We start from the raw sequence: 10,488 nt of genomic DNA, 5'->3' as shown, positions 1-10,488 counted from the left end.
ACTGTACTTAAAGTGGAAAACAGAATGCTTGTATGGGCACAGAATGGTTGTAAGTGTATCAGTTGTTTACCCTTGTGATGGCGTGGCTGACTGGGAGCTGCAACTAGCTGCCACTGCCTAGCATCACAACAGGCAGATCACTTTTGCACCATCATAAAGTAAAAAAATCGTAAGTCAAACCATTGTAAGTTGGGACCATCTGTACAAGGGAACACATGGCTCTTCCCTAAAGCTTGAGCCAAAATTGTTGCTTTTTAAATTTGTTTTTGTTTTTGTTTTTACCTTGTTTCTTGTCTCCTTCCAAGAAGAACTAGACTGGTAGATAGCTACATTCTGTCTACCCTGTATCCCTATCAATCCTTGGTGTATGAATTCACCAGTCCCTTCCTCTTATTTCAGTTTGGGTTTTTTTTTTGTTTTAAAGTCTTTATTGACTTTGTTACAATATTGCTTTATTGACTTTGTTACAATATTGTCTTGTATTGACTCTGTTACAATATTGCTTTGTTACAACATTGTTTTTTGTTTTGGTTTTTTGGCTGGAGGCATGTGGGATCCTAGCTCCCCAACCAGGGATGGAACCCACACCCCCTGCATTGGAAGACAAAGTCTTAACCACTGGACCGCCAGGGAAGTACCCCCAGTTTGTTTTCTCTCTTATTTTAACCTGAAGAATAACACAACTCTGGAATGTGGAGTCAAGAGGCCCTTAATTTAAGATGGTGAAGGATGAGTGATAACCTACATGAGAAAAGAATCCAAAAAAGAATGCATATATGTATATGTATAACTGAATCACTTTGCTGTACACCTGAAACTAATACAACATTGTAAATCAACTATACTCCAATAAAATTAAGATATTATTTAAAAACAGAAAAAGGATGGTGAAGGATGATTGAAAACAAACTTATGGTTACCAAAGGGGAAATGTCTGGGGCAGGGGAGAGGGCAAGGAGGGTTAAATGAGGAGCTTGGGATTAACATACAGACACTACTATATTTTTTTTAATAAATTTATTTATTTTTGGCTGTGTTGGGTCTTCGTTGCTGCAAGCGGGCTGTCTCTAGTTGTGGCGAGTGGGGGCTACTCTTCATTGCGGTGCACGTGCTTCTCATTGTGGTGGCTTCTCTTGTTGCAGAGCACAAGCTCTAGGCGCGCGGGCTTCAGTAGTTGTGGCACACGGGCTCGGTAGTTGTGGCTCGCAGGCTCTAGAGCGCAGGCTCAGTAGTTGTGGCGCATGGGCTTAGCTGCTCCGCAGCACGTGGGATCTTTCTGGACCAGGGATCGAACCTGTGTCCCCCGCCTTGGCAGGCGGATTCTTAACAACTGCACCACCAGGGAAGTCCCCACACTACTATATGTAAGATAGGTAACCAATAAGGACTTAATGTACAGCACAGGGAACTCTACTCAATATTCTGTGATAACCTATATGAGAAAAGAATCTGAAAAAGAATGAATATATGTATACATATAACTGAATCACTTTGCTGTACACTTGAAACTAACACAACAGTGTAAATCAACTGTACTCCAATAAAAGAAAAGAAAAGGTGGTGAAGGGTGAGATGGATAACAAGGATCATGTTTATAACAAAGAGAGTTGTATCCATCCTGGGCTATTGCCATTAAGGGCCTTTGCCCTCCTAAGCTCTCTGTTTTAAATGGCAGAAGACTCCTCTAGTGTTATTACAGACTCCTAGAGTGGGCCCTGTGATACCTCCACATGATTACTCTTCTCTTTTCCTAGAATTTTCTAGGCACACCCCACCAGGTTATGCCCACACACTGATCACCAAAATTATGCTTTGCAACTGCCCTTGCTAGTGCCTCAACCATACCAACATGCCTTGTGGGACTCTGACAGGAGGTGACACCTGTCAATGTTCCTGCCGAAGTCTTCAGATCCTCTCAAGGTTGGGCCCAGGTGTGACAGAAGGATGGAAATGGTGACAGTCTAGTATGGTTAGCAGCAAGTACCATGATATTTGAGTCAGAACTGTTGAATGGAACTGGAGAATCTCCCAGCCCTTCTATCCTTCACCGCCTGGAGTCTGGAGAGGAAAGTGTCTGTTGCAGCATTACTGGGCACTTCCCATGGAGCAAAGAGGAGCACAGACAGGAGGGGTGCTGCTCAGCTGGCAATAAGCCAGCCAGTGCCACTCCCCAGCTCCCCAGCCACTTGAAAAGCTAAGGGAAGAAGAGCTCTGTCCAGAGCTGAAGGAGGCCAAGAGGCCCGACTTACAGTTCATCAGTCTTTCTCCCTCCCTCTGGCTGCCATTGGCGCTAACTAAAGCTGAAATTTTAGCCACCCGCTCTGTGGGTTGCACACTCCCCCTCCCGTCACTGACCCCAGGCCTGGGCCTGAGCCCAGAGCGTGTGCCGGGAGCAGGGGTGGGGAGGGGGGTGTTGGCCTTGCTGACAAAATCTATTTGGAATTTCTCAAGGTTGTGGTTTGGGGCTTAAGTTTGCCACAGAGTGTGTCTGACGAAAGAAGAGAGAATGCTAGAAAGAGAAAGGGAGCCAAAGAGAGCACAGAGGAAGGAAATAGGGGTAAAACTGAAATACTCCTGCTGTGATTTCATTGGACCTTCTCCTCCCTCTTCCTGAGTGTGAGAAATTCCCATTCTGGATATTCCTTATCATTATTCTCTCTCATATCCTGTGTGTATTCTAGCTGCATCCCTCTCTCCCCAACTATCCCATATATACGTTAGGCTCAGTCAGTGCCTAAAGCCTACCTCCATCAAATTTCCAAATCAAGAATTCTCAGTGCACAAGCAGAAATTCAGGACATAAAGTTTTGCCATAAACTACTGGCCTAAACCAACACCCCTTGCGGTTCTTGCTACCCTGATGCTACCGTCATTTCACCTGATTTTGAGGGTAATTTGGGTAGCAGATAGAGCTATTGCCTAGAGGAGCGAAAAGGACTATTTCTACATCCCCTAGCCAAGGAGATGACCTGATAGAGTCAGCATCTTGCAACTCCATAAATATTCAGTTATTTGTAAAGTTCTAAATTTGTGATGCAGATTCCTTTTCTGAATTGAAAATAATTGTTTCTTTTCTTTTTTTAATAAATTATTTATTGTATATATATATATATTTTTTAAATTTTGGGCTACGTTGGGTCTTCGTTGCTGTGCACGGGCTTTCTCTAGTTGCGGCGGGGAGCGTTGGGTCTTCGTTGTGGTGTGCGGGCTTCTCATCGTGGTGGCTTCTCTTGTTGCGGAGCGGAGCACAGGCTCTAGGCGCACAGGCTTCAGTAGTTGTGGCACACAGCCTCAGTAGTTGTGGCTCGCGGGCTCTATAGCGCAGGCTCAGTAGCTGTGGCACACGGGCTTAGTTGCTCCGCGGCACGTGGTATCTTCCCGGACCAGGGATCGAACCCGTGTCCCCTGCATTGGCAGGCGGATTCTCAACCACTGCGCCACCAGGTAAGCCCTAATTGTTTATTTTCAATGATACTGGGCTAGGAATAGAAAGAAATCAGGATTGAAATAAAAGAAATTCTGTTTTCTCTAGTTATGGTTATCTCCTAAAAGATAAAGGCATTGTTTTATTGAGATTAAATGCAGAAGAGCTCTGAATAAGGAAAGACAGACTACATAGGCAAATAATTCAGTGGGAGAGCATGCTGGTTTTTCTGGTTTCCAAAGTAAAAAACTCCAATTTTGAGCGTAGGAATCCTTTATATATGTTTCCCATTAGTCTTGCATCTATCTCCAAGTTCTTTGATTTGGAGCCAGAGAGAAAAGAACCTGCCCTTTTGGGTCCAGGTTCAATGTCGGGACATCTTCAGGACTTGAAAACCCCAGAAAGGAGGTGACCTCATGGTGTGTAGGGTAGGGGTCAAAAACCACAGCCAGAGGACCAAATCTGGTCCCGCAGTCCATTTCTGTGAATTAAGTTTTATTGGACATAGCCATGCCCATTTGCTTATGTATGGTCTATGGCTGCTTTTGAGTAATTATGACAGAGTTGAGTAGTTTCAACGAAGTCCGAAAGCCTAATGTATCTACCATCAAGCCCTTTACAGGGGGGAAAAAAAAAGCCAACCCCTGTTTTAGGGCAGTGACCAAGGCAAAATTTGGAGTTGAGGCACAGAGAACGTAAATAGGGCCTATGTTTACATCTCTAGTCCCTCACACCTAGAAGTCCCCCCGCCCCGCCCAGGTTTTTCCACACTAAAAGTCGCCAGGTCACCTGCAGACCATCTGAAATCCTTTGTGGAACCAGGCATGATATACAAAAAGTCACTGAGTGTGGGAGGGTAGGAGAAATCACCCGGCAAAGAATCCAGGACTGGGATCCAAAGTGTGGGTAGAAATATCACCATCTGTATTCACTGGTCCAGTAACTTAATTTATTTTTGTTACAAACAAGAACCAAGAACAAGTCTCGGTACAATAAATTATCCATTCCCACCCCCACTGCTGAAGAAAGAAGAAGAGGCTCAGAGAATCTTAGGTAAAATTCTTCCTTTGGAGGGTTCCCTTTAACATCTGAATTGGGGAGACAGCTTCCCTAAGGGCCTAGACAGACAACTTTCAGGGTTTTTGAGTGCCCTGTGCTCTGTCCCTTCCCTAAGAAAAACCTCTCTACAACCATCTCCCATTACTTGCTAAGAGGGGGCCCAGGCTGCAGTAAAGGAGCTTGGGAACAAGCAAATAGGAGAGAGTGGTCTCCTGGATACAGGTCTTATGGCCCCACACAATGCCTAGGGCTATCCCTCAAGAGGAAAGAGTGGTCAAACTATAGGGACTCCCCAGCCAAAAGGAATGTGAGTTAAAGGGACCCCAGGTTGGGTAGAGGGGGGCAATACAGTTCATCTCATCTTAGTCCATTCGGATGTTCGAGGAGCAGAAGAGGGTGACAGCTCCCCCTCAAGGCCCTCCTACTGTGGGGGAGAAGGCCACACATCACAGACTCCACCTGACCCCTACCACCCCCAAAGCTGTTTCTAGGTAGATACTTTGAGCTTCCAGGGGCCAAGATTGACCCTGGATAGAAATCAGAGCAAAAGGCTGCAAGGGTGCCCCTCCCCTTCCCCAGCCCCTCAGTGAGGCTGACCCTCACTTACACACGTTGACCCATTCTGTGACCTTGCACTCATCGCATAGCACGTAGCAGCACCAGTGGAAGCGGCAATGACAGCGCTCAACTCGTGTCTGCCGGAGCACGTTGTGGCCGCGGCCACAGCACAGGCTGCCACAGCCGTCCAGCAGGCGGCTGGTCTTGTTGCAGGCCCGGCCCCGCGTGCCTGGGGAGCCCATGGTGGGGTCTCGCTCACAGAAGTCAGGAGACTTCTCAAAGTAGACCAGTTCTCCTGAGAGGCGACGGGGACGAAGGCGGGGTTGAAAGGCTCCAGAGTTGCGGTTGTGAGTATCAATGAAGATGGCCCGGCCCAGCCGCTCCCTCAAGGCCGCCCCTACCACCCGGAACTCTGGGGCTGACCTCCAGCACGTCTTGAACTGGCAGCTGCCTGATGTGCCATGACACTTGCATTTCCGCTTCAGGTTTTCAGTTACCACCTAGAGCATCAGCAGGGAAGAGGTGAAAGGGGAGGGCAGCAAATGGACAGAGCACAAAGGCACAGGAGAGGGGAGGGAACAGAGGGCACAGACGGACAAATAGAGGCAAGAATGACAAGGAAATATCAGACGAGAAAGGGCACTTCGAGGCTGGCTAATAGCCCATCTCCCTCATGTTATGGTTGCAGAACTGAAGCCAGAGCAGAGTGTAATTTGCCCATCTTCAATAACTAGCTGGCAACAGGACTCAGCTCCAGTTGTCCTGACTCCCAGTCCAGTGCTCTTTCCAGAGTGAGCACTGCTAAACCAGGGAGTCTCGCACCCCTAAATTCTGTAGGGAAGACAGCTATAATAATAGCTACCATGTAATGAGCACCTGTCAAGGACTAGGCACTATTCTGGGTGCTCTATGTGCTAGCTCAGTCTTAATGACACTGTAAGGTAGGTATCATGAGACTCTTTTTACAGATGCAAAACTGAGGCCACCCAGCTGGTGAGTGACAGTCACCCACCACATCCTCTTACTATGCTGTGCCTCCCAAGATCTAGCCGGGCCTCGAAAGCTCGGGAGACGGAGGGCAAGTTGCACACACATACCTGACGCCCCACCCTGTTGTTGTGGATTCGCATTCGTGCCTGGATGTCCCGGGGAGCTTCCCTGGAATCCAAGAAATCCCGAGAGAACTTCTCTCCAAAGTCCATGTCATGGTTACAGCCACCCCATTCCCATGTGTCCTGGGGGCCAGGGCTGGGGCCTGAGCCGGGGCCCGGGCTGGGCAGGGAGTGGGGAAAACTCTTGCCCCGGGACAGTGCCTGCAGCTGCAGCAGTTTGGCCCTCAGCCGATCCTGCTCGCCACTGCCCTTCCAGCCGCAGCTGCAGCTCACCAGCTTGCCCAGGCTGCAGGCCGTGGCTACCGCATGCATGACCCCAGCAGCCAGCATGGAGAAGGAAAAAGCGCTCTCTCGGAAACCTGGGGATGAAAAGGTTATGATGGTAGGGGTAAGTCTGACAGGCAGCTGAAAGTAAGGGGGCCAACGGAAATAAACAGCCACACTCCAATTCCAGAAACTCCTGACTCCTGGTCCTGCCTTTTACCAGCTGAGTAATTTGGGAGCAAGTCACACGGGAAGTAAGGGAACCGAGAGCACAGAGCCTCAGTTTCCTCATCTTTAAAGGGAGAGGATGGTTTGAGATCATCCCTGAGGCCCATTCTTGCTCTGTAAGTCTGGGATTTTCAGGTATGGATGAAAGAGCTAGCCTAAAGGGAAAGACCCCTGGGGTTGAGAGATGACTAAAAGAGAGTCCCTGAGGCCTTTGAAGATGTGTTCACTCAGTTCTACATCTGAAAGCCTTAGAAATTCCCCAGCCCTGCAGGTGGGGTGGAAGCAGAGTCCTTTGGGTGTGTGTGTGTGTATGTGTGTGTGTGTGTGTGTGTGTGTGTGTGTGTGTGTGTGTGTGTGTGTGTGTAATTCAAGGTTATTTTAATCAGTCTTTTAACCAACCTACCCTCCACCACTCCAACATCCCCAAAGTACGGGAGCTGTGGAGCTGCCCTTCCTCTTTCCAGCTTCTAGTTTTATATTTGCCCATTAAGACTAGCCTTTATGTTTATCCTAACCTGCTATTACTCTATAAAACACTGGGAGAGGGAGAGAGGTGTGGGTGATTCTCCCTAAGGCCCTCTTAAAATGTTGGCTTCTTTGTTATGTTTTGGGGGTCACAGAGGCTCAGGATGACAAGCCTTTCCCAGGCTTAGATAGGCATGCTTCTCATTTAGGCATCAAAGCCTTCGCCTACACTAGGCCCTGTGGAAATGGAGGGGGTCCCTCACTTCCTTCTAGGCAGGGGCTCTCTGGAGCCCTGAGTGGATGAGAGACAGCCCCTCTCTAGGGGCCAGGCCTCTCCCACCCCGGGATGCAGGGCTCCTGGCCCAGCCTCCCGATCCTCCAGCCCCAGCCCTCCAGGGGGGAAGCTGTCTGCACAAGTCTTGGGAATTCCCCTGAAGATGGTAGCTGCCTATTAACCCTGTGGTCCCCAAAGTATTGCCCCCACCCTTGGGCTGAGCCTGAGATGGATGTTTACTCCTCTAGGGAGTAAACTCCGGCATGGCCTGGCAAGAGACAGGGCTGCCGCTCAGACCAGGGCCCCCAGACCAGGCCCCGCAGTGACCTGTTCTCCGCCCCTCTAGCCGCTCCTCACCTGCTCAGGTGAGAGCCACCTGGGGCCCTCACAGCACAGAGGAGGGGGATGCTCCCCGACTTCAAAGCCATCAGGGTCTTTGTTCCCACCTTCTGCTCCTGGGAACCCCAGTAATTAGGGGAGTAGGTTTAACCCTTAAACGGTTGGGGGCGTCACCCCACCCCCGCTGAGGCTCTGGGGACACCAGCCTGGGCTTGTCCCATGGAGAGGGAGGGACAGAAAACTGGGGGAGGGGAAGAAGGGGGGCATTTGAAGTTTCCAGGGCTGGGGACATCTCTTGCTCACAGGGGCAGCCCAGATCAGCTGGGCGGAGGCAGGAAAGGGGCGGGGGCGCCTAGGGTAGGGGAGCAGGGACCCAGCTGCCTTGCCGGCAGTGCGCAGGTGGAAGTCAGAAGCACGGGGCCCCAGACGGGTGGCCAGACCCTACTCCGCGCGCGGCTCCGGGGGGAATTCCCGGAGAGGCCCCTCCCGGAGTCGTGAACTCGTCCCTTCCCGCCTCCGCTCGCCTCGGCCTGCCCCCCGCCCCCCAGCCCCGGCGGCGGCACAGACCCGCCCCGCCAGGCTCACCGCGCTTGAGGATGGCGCTGTGGTGCGGCAGGCGACCGCCGCCCTCGAGCGCCGAGCAGTTCCAGCGCTGGTCACGCAGCTGGTGCTGACACTCGTGGACCGCGATGTGCAGGCCCTGAAGCGCGGACGCCGTCACGTCGGGGCTGCGCAGGCACAGGCCTAACTGCCGTTTGCTCAGGCCCGACAGCGTCAAGCATACGGTGTTGGCGGTCAGCGGCGGCTCGCCGGGCAGCTTCAGACCCAGAATCTCATTGCTTAGGGCCCTGGGAACCGAGAAGGCATTTGAGGGTCAGTGGTCCAGGCCTCGCGCCCCCTCTGACTCCTCCCGCCCCGCCTCTAGCCCAGAGCTTTCTCTCGTGGGCTGGGTGACAGGGGAACTGCTCACCGACTGCACAAAGCCAGGAACAGGAGACCCGCGAGGCCCGAGGGCGGAGGCCGCGGCCGCGGCTCCTCCCGCATGTCGAATCCCGGGCCCGAAGGCCCCGGTGGGCAGATCGATCAGGGCCTGCGGGACAGGGAGACTTAAGGAGGGCTCCGGAATAGGGTGGCTCGCCTAGGCAACCAAAGGATGCTCAACTTCGGGCTCCTAACTCACCAGTGCCACCCCACCGACCGTTCTCACCCCCCTCAAACAAAACAATAAAGATCACGCCTTGATTCCCAGAGTACCTGGGCCCTGGAGGAAGAGTCCCCGCCTAGAAGCTGGGACTTACGCTAGTGCTCTGGAGCCGATCTAGCCAGACACAATGCCTGGCACACAGACACACTCACGTGCAAACAGAGGTATAGACTCACAAACAGCTCTCCACTACCTTGCCCACCGCTCCCTTTTCAAGGGCCCCAAGACTGGCTTCCCCTGCCCAACACAGCTTCACCCTCTCACTGGGCTGCTGGGCAGGACTGAGAGAGGGTTCCCCAGCACCCCCAGATGGCAGGGCGGGAGTGGGGGGTTATCGCCTCCAGGTGCCGTCTAAGGCCAGCAACTTCTCTGAAAAGGGTGGAGAAATGGGCTCCCCATCCCACTCTGCCCGCTTCGGCCCCAGTAGGGAGCGAGGGGAGGCTCCAGGTGCGGCAAAGTCAGGGAGGGGACTTTGGTTCCCTCCTGAAAGGGACCGTGGCGCAAGCTGAGACCTCTTCCTCATCTGCCACCTTTCCTAACTACATGTTCCCCTCCTCCTAGCATCGCCCCTCTGGTCCCCACCAGGTCCCCAGTCTCAGTCCCCACCCCTTTGCTCTCGTTCATTGCCCTCCAAATCTGGGGCCACTCCTTTATTTGTGGTGTCTTTATTTCTGGCGATATCCCTGGCTCTCTCCGCATCTCTGTGCCCCCGTGGGCGGATGCGTGTCTGTCTGTCTGACTGCCACTGTGCCCGTCTCGTCCCCGTGTGCGAGTCCCTGCCCTCCCTGCTCTCCCGGTCCCGATTACCTCCAGCTGCTCTCGTGCAGAGTCCGCCACTGGCGCGGTTGGGTAGCCTGGGCTCGGGCTGTTCAAACCGTGGGGAGACTGCGTCGGGTTCTGCCCCCTCGGCAGAGCCGCATTCTTCCAGGGCAGGGCCACTCCTCTTCGCCGCTTCCCCAGCGCCGCCGCGGCCGCCGGGAGGAAGGGAGGGAGGAAGGGAGGGAGTGATCGAGAAAGCTAGCAGGCGGGCGAGCAAAGGACTGGGGGCTCTGGCTCGACTCGCGCCGAGCTCACCGGCGGCTCTGCCGCGGCTGACAGAGCTGCGGCCCCTCCCCGAGCCCGGGGCATCCCCACCCCACTCCTCGCACCCCCCGCCATGACCCGGGGAGCCCAGCCGCTCCCCCTCCTCCCAGCGCACAGGCTTGGCCCCGCTGAAGGGGGAGGTGGGCCAGAGTTCCGCTCACCTGCTCTGGGACCGCCCAGGCTGCAAGAAGGGTGCAGTGACCCAGTCTAGGGAGCCAGGACCCTGGTCCCAAGTGGTCATTTCTCTTTGCCTCAGTTTCCCACTGATAGTTGGATGGCTGCAAGGTGCCCTTGAGAAGATGAAGATGGAGCTGAGATCGAGCTTCTGTCGCTGGACAGTCTTGGGTAGAGCCCTCAGAGAGAGCACAGTGCAGGGCAATCGGAGCCGGCAGGAGCAGCTCCCTTCTGGGTGGCTTGGCTTCCGCCCACCTCCGAGCCCTACGCCTGCCCCTTGGGAGGGGTCAGCTCTGGCCTCAGA

The 10,488-nt window shown here is 53.1% G+C and overlaps 1 protein-coding gene across 1 annotated transcript; it reads right to left on the bottom strand.

Moving 5' to 3' along the window:
* Positions 1–3,452: 3,452 nt before the first annotated feature.
* On the bottom strand, positions 3,453–9,868 carry WNT10B (Wnt family member 10B). Its single transcript, XM_060164987.1, has 6 exons — positions 9,735–9,868; positions 8,694–8,813; positions 8,309–8,571; positions 6,139–6,512; positions 5,091–5,541; positions 3,453–3,479 (listed from the first exon to the last, which is right to left on the bottom strand). Exons 2-6 carry the CDS (start codon positions 8,765–8,767, stop codon positions 3,466–3,468), a joined length of 1,176 nt encoding a protein of 391 aa, XP_060020970.1. The 5' UTR covers positions 8,768–8,813; positions 9,735–9,868; the 3' UTR covers positions 3,453–3,465.
* Between the last annotated feature and the right edge of the window lie 620 nt (positions 9,869–10,488).

This window comes from Lagenorhynchus albirostris, chromosome 11 (assembly GCF_949774975.1).
Source record: "Lagenorhynchus albirostris chromosome 11, mLagAlb1.1, whole genome shotgun sequence".
NCBI classification, from domain to species: Eukaryota; Metazoa; Chordata; class Mammalia; order Artiodactyla; family Delphinidae; genus Lagenorhynchus; species Lagenorhynchus albirostris.
The sequence above is the reverse complement of the archived record's forward strand: the minus strand, read 5'-3'. Positions and strand labels throughout refer to the sequence as shown.

Bases quoted from the DNA above. Each gene is read 5' to 3' on its own strand.
- WNT10B (XM_060164987.1), bottom strand. From the start codon at position 8,767: ATGCGGGAGGAGCCGCGGCCGCGGCCTCCGCCCTCGGGCCTCGCGGGT. The intron at 8,572-8,693 runs GTGAGCAGTTCC...CTCGGTTCCCAG, and splicing joins TTCCTGGCTTTGTGCAGTCG to GGCCCTAAGCAATGAGATTC. The intron at 6,513-8,308 runs GTGAGCCTGGCG...TTTCATCCCCAG, and splicing joins CAGCGCCATCCTCAAGCGCG to GTTTCCGAGAGAGCGCTTTT.